The sequence below is a fragment of the Rhopilema esculentum genome, chromosome 6 (genome assembly GCF_057945365.1).
Source record: "Rhopilema esculentum isolate cy_ngs chromosome 6, ASM5794536v1, whole genome shotgun sequence".
NCBI classification, from domain to species: domain Eukaryota; kingdom Metazoa; phylum Cnidaria; class Scyphozoa; order Rhizostomeae; family Rhizostomatidae; genus Rhopilema; species Rhopilema esculentum.
In genome coordinates, this window is record NC_142820.1 from 11,423,980 (window position 1) to 11,444,031 (window position 20,052).

General features: G+C 32.3%; 1 protein-coding gene and 1 long non-coding RNA gene across 4 annotated transcripts in view; one reads left to right on the forward strand and one right to left on the reverse strand.

Annotated features, from left to right (window-relative positions):
• LOC148960137 (uncharacterized) overlaps positions 1-18,363 on the forward strand; it is a 25,128-nt gene extending 6,765 nt beyond the window's left edge. Inside the window, exon 2 of one of the 3 annotated variants that reach the window (XM_089109092.1) lies at positions 17,762-18,363. In XM_089109092.1, coding sequence (XP_088965218.1) covers positions 17,762-17,776 — 15 coding nt within the window. In that variant the 3' untranslated portion in view covers positions 17,777-18,363. Of the gene's footprint in view, positions 1-239; positions 3,854-17,761 lie in introns of those variants that run through there. The other 2 variants (XM_089109090.1, XM_089109089.1) reach the window with 2 other exon arrangements.
• Positions 11,229-20,052, reverse strand: part of LOC148960138 (uncharacterized) — a 34,308-nt gene continuing 25,484 nt past the window's right edge. The window contains exon 3 of the long non-coding RNA XR_016143856.1: positions 11,229-15,342. This is a non-coding gene — a long non-coding RNA (uncharacterized LOC148960138). The remainder of the gene's footprint in view (positions 15,343-20,052) is intronic.

Consider the following 20,052-nt stretch of genomic DNA (forward strand, 5'->3'; position numbering starts at 1 on the left):
TCATAGCGCTAATTGTAGTTTCTTTTAAATCTGAATTCCGTTCATAACAGGAATGTTAATCATATTTTTTATGAAATTTATACAATTATACAACTCTCAATGTTAATTTTATGACATTTTCAATGCTCGATGTGTGACAATACTAACCCTGAAAAACTTTATCAAATTATGAACAAGTATTTCCTAAAAAACTTTCCGTTTTTTGCTGATTCATTTAGGCACCTTTTAATTTTTTTAAGGGAATGCTCCCTGGCTTTGCTTGCTGATTACAAAATTGATGATAGGCCCTTTCAACTACTTTGTTCAACCTTCAGACAAGGTATCTTGCAGAAAGATGAAGCTGTATGAAGTAACTCGAATATGCATTGTCACTAAATATTATGTTAATTTGCATTTACTTTTTTGAGTGAAGATCTAGATGAAAAGGGAAAATTAATAGGCAAATTTGTAGGAGCATAAAAGGCATTGCTCAAATGCTTGAATGGATTTCAATGTGTCACTTGTTTAAGGTTAAGAATTACTGTAAAGAAAATGAAATGCTTCTTATGTTAATTTAAAAAGAGGGATGTAATTTCAGTCTTCTCAAGCATTTAAGCAGCAGCAATTTGCAAGCACAATAACATATCGTTAATTGATAATGCTTTCCAGAACACATATTAATTATTTTGCTATCTTCTATTATAGTACTGGATAATAATTCTTGTTTTAGATTAATTTACTTCCTTGGTGCAATGCTTGCAAAGCTGAAGAAATAAGCTGCGGAATTTGATTGCAAAAATGAAATTATCTTTGAAGTTTAATCCACCTGAAACTTACTTCAAAATACGTGATTAAGATAAGTAGTAGACAAGAAACACGGAAAATATTAACAATCAATTCATTCATTTATATCCTGAAGAGTGTCGGAATAAATACTTCAGCATGCCATTTTTCCGTTATTTCATGTCATCTGTTACTTCAGTTATGATTTTTTATATTACAAAAAATGAGTCACAATAAAGAATATAGTATTATGGATAAGAACGTTTCAGCACACAATAATGATAAAACATTGCATAATTGGAAGTTTCTTAAGAGAGTGCTCTCTTAGTACGCGAACTTATAATAGAAAAAAAAGACTCTCCTTATCTAATTAAAGAAACGCGACTGCTATGATGATTGACATGAATATACAGGTAAAAGTGAGATACGACGAGCATAAATTTTTAAATATCTTCAATGAAAATATGAAAAGCATAATCAAAGAGAAAATTGATATGTAGGCGAGCCAACAAATAGAAAGTTCCACCTCTATTTTAAAAACTACAAAGTTGCATGTAAAGCAGTAAGCTATGTTGAGAAAACATTAATCAAACAGGTTATTGTTTAGAAACGTTAATTCATCATATGGCGAGTCCAGATGTTCTCAATCACAAAGATTCTTGATGATGATATGTACTTCAGAAGCTAGGTAGCAAAAAATGCCAAAAAAAATTTTTTATAGGCTTCTTAAACGAATATTTTAATGATGAGTTTCTTACGTCAGTTGGTAGGTAATGCAATACTTTTGCCACCATATCTTCTGTGGACCCCAAACAATATCATAGAGTATCAATTTTGGCAAATAAAAACCACCTCAAATTAATGTCTTTGTTTATGTTGGTAAATAGATAAATTGGAGAAGAAAAAATTACGAAAAATGTTGGTGCAAACTTTTTGTTGGATTCATGAACAAGCATCGACAATCTTTTTTATGGAATACCAAGCCTCAATAATAGGATGAAATTGAGCTAGATAAGTTTAATACGATATAGCTTTTACAGATTTTTGTCATATAGCTATTTTTCAAACATATGAGTCAATAATTGGTTCAAAAGCGATTATTCCATATTGTAGAACACTTTATTGCAAATGGTTAGGTTTTTTGCTACAAGTAGGTTATTGGCCTTTCAGAAATTGCCAACTTTTCAAGAAAATGATACTTCCAAGCTAGATACTTCGCTAACAGAAGTCTTAAAAGCTTAGTTTGTTTTAGAAATGTGCTTATTACCAAATTTGATCATTTGATCAAATTTGACATGAGGATGATGGAGTGAAAACTGCAAAGTTAGAAAATTCTTTAGTTAAATTTGTTTTTATCAATAGAAAGTTTATTTGTAGCAAGCCAACGATTTACAAATCTGAGTGTTTTAATAGATTATTTGCAACTTTGTGAAAAGCTTTGGAAAAGTAGTTAATACTTGCTGTAACAGCAAAATGGAGGTATTTCAAGTGTTTTGAAACACCTTGGAAAAATCGTTGATAGTAGAAGAAGAAATTTATTTTCAAATTCTGAAATGAAATGAAGAAATGGATCAAATTCTGATCCTTGAGAAGCATCACATTTGGCTTGAATTGAATCCTTTTCATTCATTAAAACTATTTATTTCTATCTTTTTACTTCTATCGATCAATTTATATCTATTTATTTATTTCTATCTGTCAGTTTATTTCTGTCTATTAATTTCTATCGATAAGATTAAGTGCATTGCGTCTAACGATCTAATGGTCAAGGTTTAGAAGCAGAATGTTATGATTCACAGTTTCAAAAGCCTTTTGCATAGCCTTAAATATACCATACACATATATTCTATTGTAAATTCTTGGACGCCAAAATCAAAGACAGAAACAGTGTTTTATTAGTTGTCTTTTATAAAATATTTTGTGCCTTCTAATCCAACTCTGTGTCGAACATCTAATTATCAAAATTTATGTACAAATAAAACATTTTAGTAATTTGGTGTATAGAACAGGGCGGTTCTTATTTGCTACAAAATGAATATTCATATACTTTCAAAGTTCATACAACTCCATTGGCATCACTATCAACATTGGCTGTCCATACCACGAGAGAGTTCATAGTCTTAACAAACTCCTTAAGTTTTTCCTATCTTGTGCTACTTTAATTCTTGTGATAAATGCTAAGTTCTGATGATCATCTTCTTGTCATAGCTTGGGCCTAAGCACCCTCTTTTCGTGTCAACGCAGCGGTCCTCTTTGTCTACTTTTTCATTCTGTGATAGCTTGCTTATTTGCCACTCATGCTTTTCCAAGTTTTATACAGCGTCAACAACATCGATGTGTGATCTTAAACATCATTTGTCCAGCTGCCCAGGCTTGTGATGTTGAGCTTCCCGTGCTTCTCTGTGTGACAGCCAGTTGTTGCCAGTGTCCATGTTTAAACGCCATATGTTATTGTTGTAGGTATTGCTCTATCTATTATTCTTTTCTCCAAACTTTAAAGCAATGACTCTTCCACACGAAATGATAATAGCACACAAATCATTGTCATTCTACTGTCAATTTTTTTGTTTCTCTCGGTTTTGCATATTCTTAGCTGACCAAGGAAAGCATATTCATTTACATTCATTTTTATAAGAAACAGTAAATTGAAGTCCAGACTGGTTTTTCTTAATTTTTCCAAATAGTTTGAGGCTTTATTGCTCTTCTAAACTTTTCTTTAAATAATTGGGATGTAAAAAATGCAGTTGTTAGCTGTGTTTCTCAAGGGAAATGTACAGGTCTAACTTGCCGATAAAATGAGTGAGATATTCTTTTTTTGCAATGAAAAAGCATCCTAAGATCGTGAAAATTTTTCGTTTTTGTGGTTTAAATTTTTGGAAGATTTCATAAATTTGTTCCTCCAAAGTTTTGAGGCTCGTATTCTTATAAAGTGATCTTTAAAAAAGGACTGTACTTATTTTATGACCTCACTCTCTCTCTTGTCCAAAGTAATTTGGCTCACTAAAAATTTAAGTCATGATATTCGCCTAGAATTGAAAATTATTTAGCAAGCATTAGGAACAGTTGTTTTCTTAATAAAAAACACCAAAGCATTTCATTAGCAACTTAATTAGCAAAAATTAGCAAATTGTTTACTCTTTCAGGTTAAAATGGGTCGAATAACAATTTAATCAGAGCGATTAAAGCAATTTGAAGTAGATCCAAATATCTTTCATCCAAAATAATTTTATGACTAGATATAAATTTTCTGCATTTTCCTAAGTGGTAAAACTCTGAGAAATCAATGTCTCGGACAGAAATCAATTTATCATGACATGTTTCTGTAGAACGGATAAATAAGAATTAACCATTGAATTATGGTATGATATTATGTAATATTATTCAATACTTTTTAATTCATATTATCTAAGAACGCACTACAGAACCTTGATGGCCACGATGTTTTTATCTTCATATTAGCACGTTAGTGAAATCCTTCATATCACATTTCTAAACTAACAAAGATATTGATATTGATATAAATATCAAAGCATGAGAAAACTATAGTATCATATTTCTAGCACTTTTATATTTTTGCAAGTCTTTTTGATGACTTTGAGTCGGTATCGATATTAAAAATAAATATAAAGTCATAAAATACATGTATCGTTTATCAGAGCGTTACTCTCCAGATTTAGTTCTCAAACTCAAATACTCGACATCTTGTGCCAATACCGCTATTGAATATTGTTGGTATTTGATTGTTTGTTTGTTCATTTTCTTTTTTTAGCTTAATCCTATTATTCAAAAAGAATATCTTGCTAAAAGTAAAATGTTTTCATAGATACCTACTGTTCTTCTTTACCGAAATCTTAATTTTCCTTTTTAAAAATTTCTTTAGTTTATTTACATAGGTTTAAATATTTGAAATAACAAATGCACATCAAATTGATTCGTAGGTCACTAGACCAGATTCTTTAATAAATACCATTTTCTTATTTAAAAAATTTTCTCGAACATTACTTCAAAAAATCCACCATCATTTATCTTTGGTAAATTTCTGTTGAAATTTGCTCGTTCTCTGACCTTTAGTTATTAATAAGCTCGCACTCATTATTATCTAAATGTTTTCCCTTTATTAAGCCGCTCGCTATTTCTGTCACTATATTAAAGCAAAAAATCACAGAGTTAAAAGGATACAGCTTTTTTTCAATTTGTAATTTTGTCTTTAGCTGAATAAACGCCCACGTAAATTTCTTGATTTTGCTTAAAGCAAGCGTTCTTCTTTGAGACCTGGTATATATTTTATGAATTATGTCAAAAGGCTGTCATCCGACCATTTAGATCATGGTAAATGTTTCTAAAATTTGATGTTCAATTAAAATCTTTAGCCTTCTTCATAGTCTTAACATTTCTTCATAACTTCTTCATAGTGCAGTTTTTTAGATTTCAAATGGATTTTAGGTATTCTAGCTCATTGACATTGGTTTGCCAAATTTTAAACGTTTTTTCTTCAACCTTTTTGTCACGTCACTTATTGTGTTTAATATAATATCCAGATGTTGGAAAAATACAGAAAATATAGCAAAACAGGAAATTTGTGGTGAACTCAACAGAATACATTAAACAATTATAAATTTGAATAAAGCATGTACAGATAATTCTCAGAAAGATAAATTCGTCATTCGATAAGGTGCTTTTGATCTAATTTATTAAAATGTAACAAGTTCTTAGTTAATCATTCACTCGTGCTAGTGTTAATATTATCAGTTTAGTTATTCCGGGTTTCCTTATAAAACTTCCACAAAGCAAGATTCTGTAGCTTTGAGATAACGCACTTATCAATACAGATTTTCTTGATCAAGACCGTTCACTAATTAGATGCTACTGTAGACTAAAATTGTGTCCATTTTCATTACCTGGACCCTAAGTGGTTAATAGCACTTTGGCTGCTGACAAGGTAAGCTTGTCTAAATAGCTATATTAACCTACGTCACATAATCTATAATTAGAAATTATGGTCTATAAACACTTGGAAGGGTTTCAGTTCAGCGATGCAGATAATACTACTAGGAATTGACATTGAATCTGACTGGTCAAAATTAGAATTGGTGCTTAGTAGCAACCAATCGAGATAGGTACCAAGATGTCACCATATTCAAGCAGAATTACTACCAATTTTTTATTATTAAGTCATTTGCTGGTACCAGAGTCAAGTTTTACAGAAGAAAATGTTCGACTGTCTGAGCATTAATATAATTATACATTTTAGACAAAAGCTATTATTTATAATTTTGTCCAATAATAAATAGAGCGAAGCCCAATTTGCGAAAGTAGTTCAAAACGGCAATTTAAATCTCAGAACTAACTGCGTTGTGTAGTAGAACAAACTTTATTTATTTATCTTTTATCGTTTTATTTGATTTCCAATTTTCTTTTCTTATACCTAGTTCCAACCGTTCTCCTTGCAAGCAGCATGTAATTTTCATTGTATGTAGCATCCAAAAGTTTTTTGTTTTTTACTGTGTAAAAGCAAATGCAAAATTTATACAAATGATGACCTACAACTCTCCTGCTTTTGGGACGGTTGGTCTCAAACTCATGACGACTTTAAAAATAATCTAAATCCTTGAAAGACACGTACGTGTGGCTTGAAAGTTTCTTTCCGAATTAATTCATGCATATTCATATGAGGAATACAAAGATAATGTTGCTAATTAAAAACGATATCAAGAATGACGCCTGTTGACCTAGCCTTGTTCAGTTTTAATTGGTCCTGATTAAATTGGTTTTTAGTTTTGCACAGGGCCTAGACGTTATCTAGATTCTTAATTCTAAGCTTGTTATAAACAGTTCAAGCAAGGCCCAATTCAAAAGCCCGTGGCTTAACTGTTAAAAGATAGAATTAGGTGATAGGCCCATTCTGAGCGGTTTTATTTCTAGCCATGACCCAGGTATAATGTATTTTCTGAAAATCAGGCATGCCAGACAGGGATGCCATACAATCTGCATTGATTGAAACGCACGTGTCAATTGCATATGCTTGTCCCCTATTTTGCATTGTTATGGCAAAGCATTTAATTTCATATTTTCTTAAAGTACCAGTACCTTATCCTTCAATTTTTTCTTTGTGGGAGCGTTAGGAGAGACCTGGAGAATGAGTACTGCCCTCTCAAATATAATAGCTATGAAAAAAATGTGTAATATGCTTTCAAATCTGTAAAATGGAAGCAATTGGACATTTTGTGTGTCATTGATCCGTTGGAGGGGACCGTAGATTTTTATGAAAAGAAGAGGATCTTTTGGCTTACCGAGAGAAGGTTTCTTTAGACCACGCTCTTTTGAAAGCCTGAAATCATACTTTTTTATAAATTGATGATAAAGTCATTTCAAAGCAGTTGCTCTTATAATATTTTATCCTTAAAAACTGGCATGAAGTTAACTAAGGGAAGTTTCACTTGAAATGTTGTTTTTTAGGAATAGGGGAGGTTGTAGATTCACTCATGGATGGCACATCTATGTGAATTATTTCTCTTTCAATGCTTTAGCAAAACCTTTCCACCAGTTACTTTATAACAAATAGTGATGCATAGCTGCAGTTTCTTATAAGTATAAAATCACCATATCAAAAACAACATTTCCGATTTTTAGGTTAGAGCCACGATGGGACAGACATCTGTAAAATAAGCCTTTTTTACTTTGCAAGCAGCCCGTTTTAATTTTTCGAGCACATTTCAGCTTGATATTACTCGCGCATTATTCAAATTTGTATCATCTGTTTTTAGATGAAGGGTCTTTAGTGGTGGACATGTGCAAATCTGCGGTGACGTTATTTTTTGCCAAAGCATGAGCATGTCGAATTTGCTAAAAATCCTGTCGCTCTAATTTTTAGATGCCTTCTGCACCTCATTTAAATCATTTTAAGCTTCAATTGACACTATCTTTCCTCCATTTCTCCACAGTGGTCATATTTGAACTCTTACTTTCAAATGTTCAAATGTTGTGTCTTATTTTATGACCATTTGCAAATGGTTGTTAAATATTTTGATATCAGCTATACATTCTTAAAAATTTGAATGAAATCATATGCCCACATGTTCTTTGCTACAGTGAACCCTTTTAAAAGTTATCTTTTAGAGGATATACTGTATTTTTGATCATATTTTGCAGAACACTTTTACCAAAATAAATTATTCACCACACTATTGATTAAACTTCATAGTGCCAAATATTTTCTCTAAATGCTAACTTGAGGCGAAATGAATCAAAATTTATGATGTTATTCATAGATGTTATTTTGCAGAATATGTTTTAACTAATTGAAACGTTTCCCAAAATAATGTTTCACGGAATACTTCAATTGTATGATAAATTAGGATGGAAAAACATCTCTAAAAATATTTATCTTAAAATCAGCAAAACCTCAAAGATATTACAAAATTATTACATACAGAAAAATGCCAAGCCATTGATTAAAAACAGACATTACTCTTTTTCACTTACTTTTAAAAAGGGTTTATAGAAGGCAAAGTAAGCCATAGCTACTTATAAAAATCTCAAACGTTTATATTCTAGATTTATATCATGAATCATAGGTTTGAAACTTGTAGATGTGGAACTTCAGGTAAAGAATTGGTACGCGATCTTTCAGAGAAAAATTTGCCAGTGAATAACCGCGTTGCGTGAGAAATTCAAGGTGGTTAATCGTAGACTTCTGATTCAGGGCCTTGGGTTCCGGTCAGGGCAAGCGACTGCAGGAAATGACAAAAAAAGAAGAAATGTATTTAAAGCTAATCTGGAGGGCGTGATCGCAAAAATTTACTGCTCTCTCTGCTCGCAGGAGGCTTTGTCTTTCGGTTTTGCCCCAGGACCCCCGAAACCATGCCATGTCACAAACAAACATTCACTAAACGTGAGTAGTGTTACTAGCCCTCGGGAACGACGAGGCACAGGAATCACGAGGTCTGATCACATTAAGAGCAACGACAAAGAATACGTTCGATAAGCAGAACTTCCCAGCTTTCTAAAACTTATGTCAACAAATATAAGTATCAATTCAAATACAAATATATGATCTTTATATTCATGCATATGCAACTCTTTTAATGCGAGTTGTAAATAGGGTGTAAAGCCTTTTTAGGTTCAAATAAAAAAATTGACAAGATATGATGATATAGCAGAAACTTAGTAAGACATTACATAAAGGCGATATCAAAAAATATCTCAAAAACGGTTCATTGTTTGTCAAGCTTTCAAAATTTACAGTAATCTTTAATTGTAAATTTGATGCCGCTTTTGCGGGAAAGCACTGCAGTCAAGTATTTTCTCGATAGCTGCAATAGTTTAAAGAGAAATGATATTACCCTAATTAAGATGAAAAATACCACTGCAGAAAAACTTCTGTGACAACAAGTTGAAAAATATTGGAAATTTGAAACTCTTTTCTGGAGGTTTTTTCAGCATTCCAATGAAATTCCATTATTTTCGCACATACTTGACTATACAGTGACAAATATTTCAAAAGCCGGGTTTGATTTAAAACATTCTAAATAAAAAGTGGTACCCGTTCTACTCATAAATTGAATTTTTGAAGATATGGCACTATGTGAATATTGTAAATTTTCAGTCACATTTCTTATATTCTAATATTTCCTGATGGATATACAATCATTAGAATTCTTTAAAACTTAAACTTAAAAAAGTTAGGCCACATCAAATACCAAAGTCTAAAGAAAAAAATAAAAAAAAATCGTAAAGAAACCAGTAACAGATAAATAAGTACGGTTGCAGTGCAGTTTGATTTCACAGGGTAAAAATTCATAGGGTAAAATATCAACATTGGATAAATACTATCTTAGTCACGGAACTGCTGCCCTGTTGCTTAACTTATTTATTTGTTTTATTTGTTGTTAACTTGTTGTGTGTTTTGTTTGTTTGTTTGTTTGTTTGTTTGTTTTTGTTTTTGTTTACATCAACAGAGCCTTCAGTATTGAAGTAGTTGATTAGTTAGTAGTTAATTCGTAGAAGAAGAAGTAGACTATGTTAGTCATTAAAGAGTCCGCTAATGTTATTTTTGTTCGGCACAAATACATTTTATCAAGATGGTTGTAAAGGTTCATCTTTAGCTGTCATAGGTTCTAAAAGAATTTCAGGATTTTTATTTTTTCATGAAATAAAATGTTTGAATTTCTTAATTCACCATGTTTTTTGCACTATACTTAAATTCATCCATCTGATGTAAAAAGTAGATAAAATTTTTTATTTCTTCTGTCTTCAGATTGAATATCTGCATATTCAAGTTCCACAACTGATTCACTGTATTTTCTGGTATATTCACTCAGTATTGCGTAACCTCGCGGGTCGGCAAAAAACAATTCAATGTAATGCATAACGACTGATATGATGCCATGAAATCCTGGGAATTACTGTTATTTTCTTCACTGCATTCAAAATTTTAGCAAATGGCCTATTTCTAGCATTTCTTTTCATGTTTAATTTAAGGTATTGAATGGAATAAAATCTTCTTATTCCCATGTTTTTAATTTTAATTCATAAATTGTATGTTCACATGTGAGATTTTATTCTATTGTGTTCCATATTCTGATGCCAAATACGGATTCTGGTGTCTGCACAATTCACATACCAAATATGAATCAATTTTCTGCATTATTGTTACTTCATATTTGATTTTATATTTCTGCGTTACTTAATTTAAGTATTTATTTCATCTCTGCAAGTTAACTTAGGAATTTGATTTCAGGAAAGGTGCGTTATAAAGTACTTCAACGGTTGCTGAATAAACACTGTTCAACATTGATTGTCAAGGCAAAGTCCACTCTAGAAAAATTCTTGATAAAGAAATACTTCAAATTGTTTCAATTTTATGAAAACCAATATAAATTAAGCCACTGCGGTTTCACTGATATAGGCTCACTTTGGTTTTTGATTCTTTTTTCTATGCTTCCTCTCTGATGAAAAACAATCAAATGTACTGATTTTCTGCGCTCCCCAGCGGTAAACTTTGCAAGAAACATTGCGCGCCTGTACAGTAACAATAAATTGAAAACTTTTACCTGACAAAGTCAGGTCTTCAACCCGAACAGCTGTAGTTTCGCGTTGTTTTGAACAAACCCTGTTCTCTTTGCTGATTATTTCACAAATCAGACGCAACTTTCACATCATGTCTGTTTTTGCCTTTATTTTTCTTGAGCGGCCGTCAAACCAACACGACTTATCATAATTTAGCTGCCAAATTCAGTGATTTTCATCTTAACTGTTTGATTATCGGAGTATTACTGAGAACGCTTTGTTAGAATAGAAGTTTAAGCCTGTCGGCTTCTTTTCATTCCTACAATTGAGGAATGGTGATAAGAGGAGTATGCTATAGAAACGAGCTGCGGTGCGACAGTAACAGTCACACCGATCCATCTTGCTTAAATCTTTAAATAGATGGCACTGAGATTGGGCGAGATAAAATATATTTTATTATTAAACAAAGCAAAACAGGTTGATTTAAATGCATAATTCATCGAGATCTGGAAAAAGTGGAAACTCTTGGACTGAAAATCCTAAAGTTGTGCAGAGATGTAATTAATAATTGAATAAAACTCCATCGGTATGAATATCTCTGCTTTGCACACTGATTTTCTCTGTTAGACACGATAGGCAAGCCCTGATTTGTGCAATTTATACACTCATAAGTCATACACAACACACGATATACGCTTTCCTTGAGGCATTCATTTTGTATGCCTTTGCTGACTGAATGTCATCATCATGTAATGTAATAAATGATAAGTTTTTGTCTTGTTCAGGCTTCTGCTGTGCCAATTTTTCAAAAGATATTTTCTTGATAAAAATAAGTAGACTTGTTGTTTTTTACATCGATGGTGCATTATCCTTTTTTTCAATAAACGCGGGTCAACTCATGTGATTAAATGCTAGTACACTAATCAATCAACATGTTAGATTTAAGATTTTTGCATGATATCATCGAATGCATATACGATAAAATCTTGAATAAAATTTAAGTTAGTTAGATGTTCAAAACGTATCAAAAAGATCACAAGTTTTCCTTGTTATCTCCAAAAAATGCTTTCACATAAAGCTTTCTGATAGTCCATAGTAAAATGAAAACCATTAGCAATAACAAATTGTGAATTATTTTAATTTTGCGGTCAAATCTTTAAGGCGACCTATTTGGGAATAGGTTCAGTGTTCTTATAGGCCATCAGAAGCCCACAACAAAATTACATGTTTCGTTCACACACAAAGAGCTTTCAGAACCTACCTTGAAGCTCTATTCAAAGCGAACTTAAGGCTGGGGACATTTCCTCACTTCTTTAAAAAAGGCGCCCTTCCTGCAAGAAAGGTCACTTCTGGTGGATCTCTCCAAAGCCGTCGATCGCCTAAATCATGAACTACAGTTAGCAAAACTGCATGCTAATGGTTTTAGCAGAACTGCTTTTGGATCAATTCATAGCTATCTCACGAAGAGAAGACAAATAGTCAAAGTCAATGGTTTCTCTAGTACATGGAAAGAGACTTCCTTAGGTGTGCCCAAGGCTCAGTATTAGGGCCCCTTCTTTTTAATATTTGTATCAATGACATGTTTCTTCCGATGAGGGGAATAGAATTATGCAATAAAACAGACGGTACTACTTTAGACAATTGTAAATGTAAGGTAGAAAATATTTTACAAAGATAAGAGCGAGATGCAAACCTACTAACAATATGGTCCCGAGAGAACTTTTTGAAATTGAATGAAGATAAATGTCACCACATTCTGTTTGGGCCAAACAAAGAAAGAGTTAATATACATATTTGTGAGACTCAGATAGAAGAAAGTGACCCAAAAAAACTATTAGTTGTTGCAAAAAACATGTCCATGCTCTGTAAAACAGCAAGTCAAAAGCTTTATGCTCTTATTCGTATCTCAGTTCTCATGGAGCCGGAGAAGCTAAAGCTGTCGATGAAAACATTCGTTATGTCTCAGTTAGCTACTTTTCGTTGATTTAGATGTTTCACAATAGAAATTTGAACAACAAGATAAATAAAAACAAAAAGAGAATTAAGAATAACATACAAAGACAATGTCTCTAGTTTTGCAAAACCATCAGTAACCAACACTGATATACTAATGTTCGAAAAGTTGTAAATTACTGTAAATTTGTAAATTTGAGTTTATATTTGTATTTGTTTCTACCTAGCATCCGAAGATAGTTTTGAGGACACTGAGAAGCTTATGCTTATCGAGCAGTGTCCTAGTCCTTCCTCTCGATGTGACCACACCTCGTGATTCCTTTGCCTGTAATTACAGAGATCTGGCGACTCTCCCTCACTCTGGGTGAAAGTTTGGTCATGCCAGGGACTCGAACCACGGATCCTTGGGATCGTAGTCAGCGCCTCTAACAACTGAGCCATCTTCATTTAAAAGTTTGAAGAAAATTGTTCTTAAAATGTAGATCGAAAATAACGTGACAGGGAAAATAGCAGATTTGATTGGTTCTTAAACTTATATATGTAAAGTCCGATTGAGAAAACAAAAAGTTTCCGTTTATACAAAAAAGTATAAGCATAATTACTGCATAAGTATTTAATGATTCTTTTGTGATGAGAATAGAACAATCGAATTAGCTTTCCTTTATTTTTCTTTGTGACAAGTTTTTATTTTTTCTAACTTCAGTCATTTCATAAAGCTTTTAATTTTTTATTACATTATTTATTCTTTTAAAAACATAAGCAAGTGCGTTTAGAGAATAAGATTCTATATTTCAGTTTAACTTGTCTTGAGATACGCTGTGCGCCAAGAAATAAAGTAAACAAGTAAATACTTTAGATCTTTTAACACAAATACTTTATTTTCAACACATGCAACAGGAACATTGCTGACCATAATGCAGTAATATTTATACTTAAAATTTTACCGTTTTAATATTTTTCAATATCATGATTATGCTTAAGCATATCATATTGATTGTAATTTCAATTCTTGTTTATTGAAAGCTTATGTCTAAATATGTCTTTTAAATTTTCAACAATTTTTCTCTTCCTCGGCAATATATACCCAGAACCACTTTTATGTTCCCATCAGATGAATATTTTTTTCAAAACAGTATACTTTAAAGAGTCCTTGATATAAAAACAGCCAAATATAATGATGGTGTAAAAATTGTGCCTTTGATTGCAAAAAATTATTATCAAAGTAAAGAATTTAATAGACTTTATATCCCCTAGGTGTATTTACTGTTTTATTTCAAACTAGCTTTGAGATTAAAAAATTCAGTTAAAAACTTACTTCGATTTCAAAAAATTTTAGAATGTCAGAGATTTTATTGCTTCAGCAAAGCTAATTAATTGTTACACAAATCTGCTTTCTTTCTCGTCCAGCAACAAGCACGATGAAAATTGATATTACAAGATGTATATAATATTCGATGTGATATATATGATGTTTTGAGAATTTTGGGCGCCATAATGATGTTATTGGGAATTCATTAACGAAAATTATGAAAAAAATTAATCATAGGTTACTGGTGATCCACAGGTCTAGTGTTCAGTTTGTAACATGTTATTCATAAATTTGTTTAAATACCTTGAAGACATGCAGACAAAACATCATTATGCAAAATACATTTTTATGACATTTTTATGACATTTTTATGACATTTTTATGAACATATAAAAATAGAATTTAAATACTGTTGTTGCTCAAAGATGACAGCTTCTTGAATTCTTTTGAAATTGTATTTCTTAAGCATATTTTGTCTGTACAAAGAAATATTTTCATAGAAAATTGATTGTCACTTTTCTTTTTTTGTGTTCTAAATGAATCATTTTGAGTTTTTTAAAAGATGATTATTGCTTTCGATTTACAGGTAGAATAAACTGGCATTCAGACAAGATATTATGCAATTTTCCAGCTGTTGTCCTAGAACAGACTAAGCATATCCATAAATCATATAAGAAATGTCCTGGCAGGCTCGATTTTTGGAAAATATGATAAATGTCAAAGGCAATTTATGGACAAGCAAAAATTTCAAGGGCGGTTTTCATCTATCTTATTTAAAACTTTTTTAGCGTCCTGTTTTTTCTAATGGCTTTCAAAATCAAATCCAACTTTTTTAAAATTCTAAAACTTGCCATTTTGATAGCGGAAACAGCCATATCTAAGAAAACTTGATATGAAAAATTCTATCAGTGACTACGGAATCCAACAGGAATTAAGGACATGAGACATATATTTAAGTTTGAAAATTTTGTTTGGGGCAATTTATTTTTGAAAGTATGAATAATTGCTTCGATCTAACTATCATTCATTCTATGACTCTGAGCAAATTTTACAAAACTCTTTTCGAAAGAGATAGAAGACTATCCGTTTCTTTTGTGCTTGGTTGAGCAGTATATTGAACTCGCTTGCTGGTCTGTCCCGGATCCAATAAATGTCTCTGGCTCCGAGTCTGGCTCGTTGGTAGACTTCATGAATAGGCAGAAGACCATCTCCGGTATGGAGGACTGACAGGGCCAGACGTTCAAGGCAATAAGATCAACGTAAATCTTATGACTTTAAAGGAACTGCTTGGCCAAGCTTTGCTTGCAAACCTCAAAAAATAGCGTTATAGCATAAATTCAACCATAATGAACTCGAAAAATAATTAGTTGAACACAAAGCTCGACTGATCTGTTATTCAATATTCATTAAATGTGATTTGAGATTGCTTTGATTAAAACACACAGAAGGCCAAGAGCGAAACATGACACAGACAATATAACGAGAAAACTAATTGAGTTTAGTTAACTGAATGATAATGGCCTGCAAGAAATTTGATTACGGTTTATGAAGTTCGACTTTGTGGTTAATGAAATTGAAACTGTAATTGATTGGGACAGTTGAATTCGCCATGATTGATGATTTGATCTACAAATGTGTTCATCCACCTAAAAAGAGCAGGAATATGAACTTTGCTGTTTGTTGAGCGTGGGTATCAGGACAATTTCTCCTCCTGATTATTAAGTTGATCCAATTTCGGACTGAAAATGGCTCGTTTCAACGAGGCTTATACATCATGGCGGGATTTCTTCTTTCGTTCCTTATAAATCATTTATTATCAAATTAACATAGGTTAGTGTTTTTCCTACAAATCTGATCCACGTGCCTCAAGCCTCTCTTGGTCTTTTCTTATGAAGCTGAAAATGTTACGATATTGGAGAATAAAAGATCTTCATTGAAAAAGGTAAATCAATGCAGGTCAACCGAACAGGGAAATCTGAAAGTAGCTTTTCAACTTTCATTGCATTTAAAAAGAATTTATGGTGTATAACGACAGTTGTCATGTTATCTTTTCCAATTAGGTGTCAGCTACTGAAAATGATATTTACTTTACATTAATCAAATAAATATAGTTACCTGTTGCATCTGGTCAATCAATAGTTTAAATGAAATAAATTAGGGTTCGCTCTATCCTATGTTTTTAGGATAATGCGCATTAAAAGTGGTAACACTTTTGAAACGACAGACGCATTCAAATTAAACCAAGAAACAGCTCAATTACAAGAGTACGAGCTGGTACTAGCTTATTTTGTTCAAAAACTTTTGTCTAACAATATTTTTATCTGCTTGACTGGAGAATCAAACTTTTTATTTATTTAAATTTTTTTGGAATGCAAAAAACAAGTTAAAAAAGTGATTTTAAAACGATATATTTCGAAATAGACGTATCTGGTATTGGAGTCGTTAACACTATAATGCGATTCAGTTACACCTTGTGTCGCTTATGAAAAATTTGAGATTAATCTAAGGCTCAAATAAAAAGAAATTTAAGAATATTGAGGCAAGAGAACTCAAGAATATCAACAAAAAATTACATATTCTTATAAATTAAAAAAATGTACAGAGCAGAGGCTAAAGCTGCCACCTCCAAGCCTTTTATGCTTTGTGTGTGAAAGATTCAAAATGAGTGAAAAGATTACCTATTATAATGTCTGCTGTAAAACCGTATCATTTTTAGATAAAAGATCTGCATGACTTGACGGTTTCGGTTGTCTTGCTGCATATCATAATTATATCATTGGTGGCCAGATTCAATTACTGAATAAAGAATCTCACAATTAAATTTTGCAAAGGTGTATACCACAATAACCTATCAAAGTTTTTAAAGATTCATATTTTTATCATGAAGGTCAAGGCTGATAGAGACTCTAATCGTGTTTCATTTGTAAAAGGATAAATCAAAGAAAACATTATTGAAGCTTGGATTAAAACAAATCTGAAGAAGTTCCACAAATTGTGCTGACTTTTCTTTCTAAAAAATTAAAATTTGCTTTCTACTTAAACAGGACTGTAAATGTGAAAAGCTTACGTAAATACAATACAACTATATTGAAAAGAGTAATCAAGCTAAAAGAAACAGGTTGTGAGTTCAGTCACAAAATCGTATATTTCTAATAAAACTATTTGGATCCGATCGGAATTTCTCTGTTGCCAAGCTTTTTCTGCTAATCTGCCTATTTCGTCAAGACATTCAATTTTTTATCTTAAAGAGCAAAGTGCTGTAAAAACTCTGCGTTTATGTTTCATTATTCACCCATAAGCACTAACGAAGGATACAATTTTTATGTTATTCATAAATAAATGCCGTCTCAATTATTTTTGTCTTCTGTGAGATGCTTATATTTGCAAGGTTTATGTTTGTCATGGTTTTATTATACAGTTACAATAACTCATTCATTATTTTTGCTTGCAAAAGCTAGAATAAATATAGCCTCAAATAGTTATTAATGCTGTGAACCTTAACAATCCCAATTTTAACAGTTTCAAAATCTTCTCAAAGTGTCAGTCGAATCCCCTTATCAATCTTGCAAACAATGGTTTAAATAAGCGCATTTTTGGTCATCAACTTCTGACAGAAAGACTAGTAAGGCTGGAATATGACCCACACCAAGCAGTGTTCTAGAAGATTTTGCTTCACAGAAGAATGGTATTATATCAGAAGTAGTAATGGTTGTGCTATTCATATTTCAGATCTGCCATCAGTGAGCTGACAACAGCAGAAGAAATGATCACATCTTTGCACAAAAATACATTTCCCTTACACGTTGATAGGCAAAAATGTTTCAACCCAAACCACTGTTTCATCATTAGGGAAGCACCGTCCCTTCAAAGAGCAGATTACCATGTCTTTCTGTGTTACTTAGTCGACCACCACACCACCCACCTTTCAACCAACTAGATGTATGAATCTCTCCGCAACTTACACTACTTATTTCAAAAACATTAAATGACAATTAAAGCCCTACTGGAATTTGGAAGAATTCCAGTTTTCTTGATTTCACCATTCAAATTACTTTCGATGTCGGATTACTGTCCAGAGATTAAAAGAAGCTTTGCTAAGAATCTAAGAACTTAATCTTCAGATGAAGGCCGGTTGTCCACGCTTTTTATAGATAAAGTCAAGCTTCGGAATACAGTTTAGAATAACCTGAAATATCGACTTTAAGTGAACTGCATTTGAAATATGATCTTTACGCAGTACACATTCTTCGTGGATAACAAAGTTTTACTTAAAGTTGGTTTCCTTTGGAGCAGACCAGGCAGATCCTAAAATTCCTGTTTAAACGAAGAGAAGAGATGTTTAAAAACTTTCATTTCAAACAGTTGCGGAAATTTAGGCTTTCGTTAGGAAGGGAGCTTTCGTTTTTGAGGGGGGGGGGGGGGGGGGGGGGGGACTCAGGCCCACGATTTTTTGACAAGATAACATCTTGGTTTTTTTGGTCAATTATCGCATAAAGCCTGAATTTTCCGATGAAAACACAGATTCGGGGCTCCACTGATTTCAGCAAACTTTGGACAGCTACATACACTTAAATGACAAAAGAAAAAGATTGTCTGTTCCGAACCAGAAACCATCTTTTTATAGATGTGCGTTCTCTTTAAACTTCAATTCAAGCAATCTCTGAGTCAAAGGGCAAACTCATTAGCTATAGAAAATCGTTTTAAGTTATATTGTAACATTACCTCGTGGATATTATCTTGTTAGATTAAAAAAATTTTCTTGGATTTGATTAGAAATTAAAATGTTTAATGTTTGAAAGCTAAATAAAATTACTTTAGTAAAAATTGCAAGGCATGTATTGCAAACCATGGACACTTGAGAAGGAACTGGTGAGCGTATAGTAAAGTTATTAAAAGCACTGCATCCTCCCTCATATCACAGCATAATCGATATGCAAGACCGAATTGACCTCATATCCTTTCTATTCTAAAATGAAAGTGTTTAGTGCGGACAGCTAATCTTTTATTAGGAATAAAGGCGGCGATAACACTCTGATCTGCTTCCTTGCTCAAACAAAGCTCTGGTTTTGAGGGTTGCGAGGACACAAGGCCTATAATATCCTTGTTTGTCGGTGTCATCATTACCGTTGGCTAGTGAATTCTGTTCAGGATCTAGATGAAAACGTTTTAATTCCCGAAAAACGTTTTCGATTTCCCGTCGAAAGAATATAACTCTACTAACTATATTAAAGTAATCGCAAGCATCAAAACGAGATTAATAAAGAACCACAATCAAACCACCCTTGAAATCAATTATAACCATGGGATCGTCTAATCTTTGAATATGTGCTTTAGCTCTCACTGTACGCTAACAATGCTTAAATAGCTAAAAGATTTATCTAAATTGCAATTTACAAAACATCTTTCATTATCCATTGTGCGTTGGCTAAGGCAAGGACTTGACGTGATATTGTTAATAGTAAGACTGATTTTATTAAGATAACGAGAGGCCGTTGCCCAGAATGTCATTAGGAAATTAGCTTTTTGTTTACAGCCAAACAGATTGTAAGCTGATTACTCTAAAAGAATGGTTTGTGCAGTTGTCAATTAGAATTACGTGCAATAACAATGATTTTCTGCCTCCTCTAAATACTATGTTAATATGATAACCGTGTATAGTAACAGAAAGTTATCGCAGAAAGTTATCCTGAAATAATACGATCTAAAGCAGTACTGCAATCGTTTTTACTTAAGTACATTCGTCACTACTATCATTTTTCTTTATTAGAAACGAAGTTGAATACTTTAGTAAGAACGCTTTGGAAGTTTCAATTCTCGTTGTTTCCTTAGAGTTATGACGTCATTAATTTCAACATTTGTTTTCTTTTTTCAATGTTTTTTATTCTAGTTGAAATTTCCCAATAGAAATCTTTTGGAGAGTTTTTTCGCTACAATCGTCATTTTTTATATTGTTTTCTAATGCTTATGACATTTGTGTCAAGAAATTCTCTTCCGTTGTAATGTTGCACTTACATGAGGGA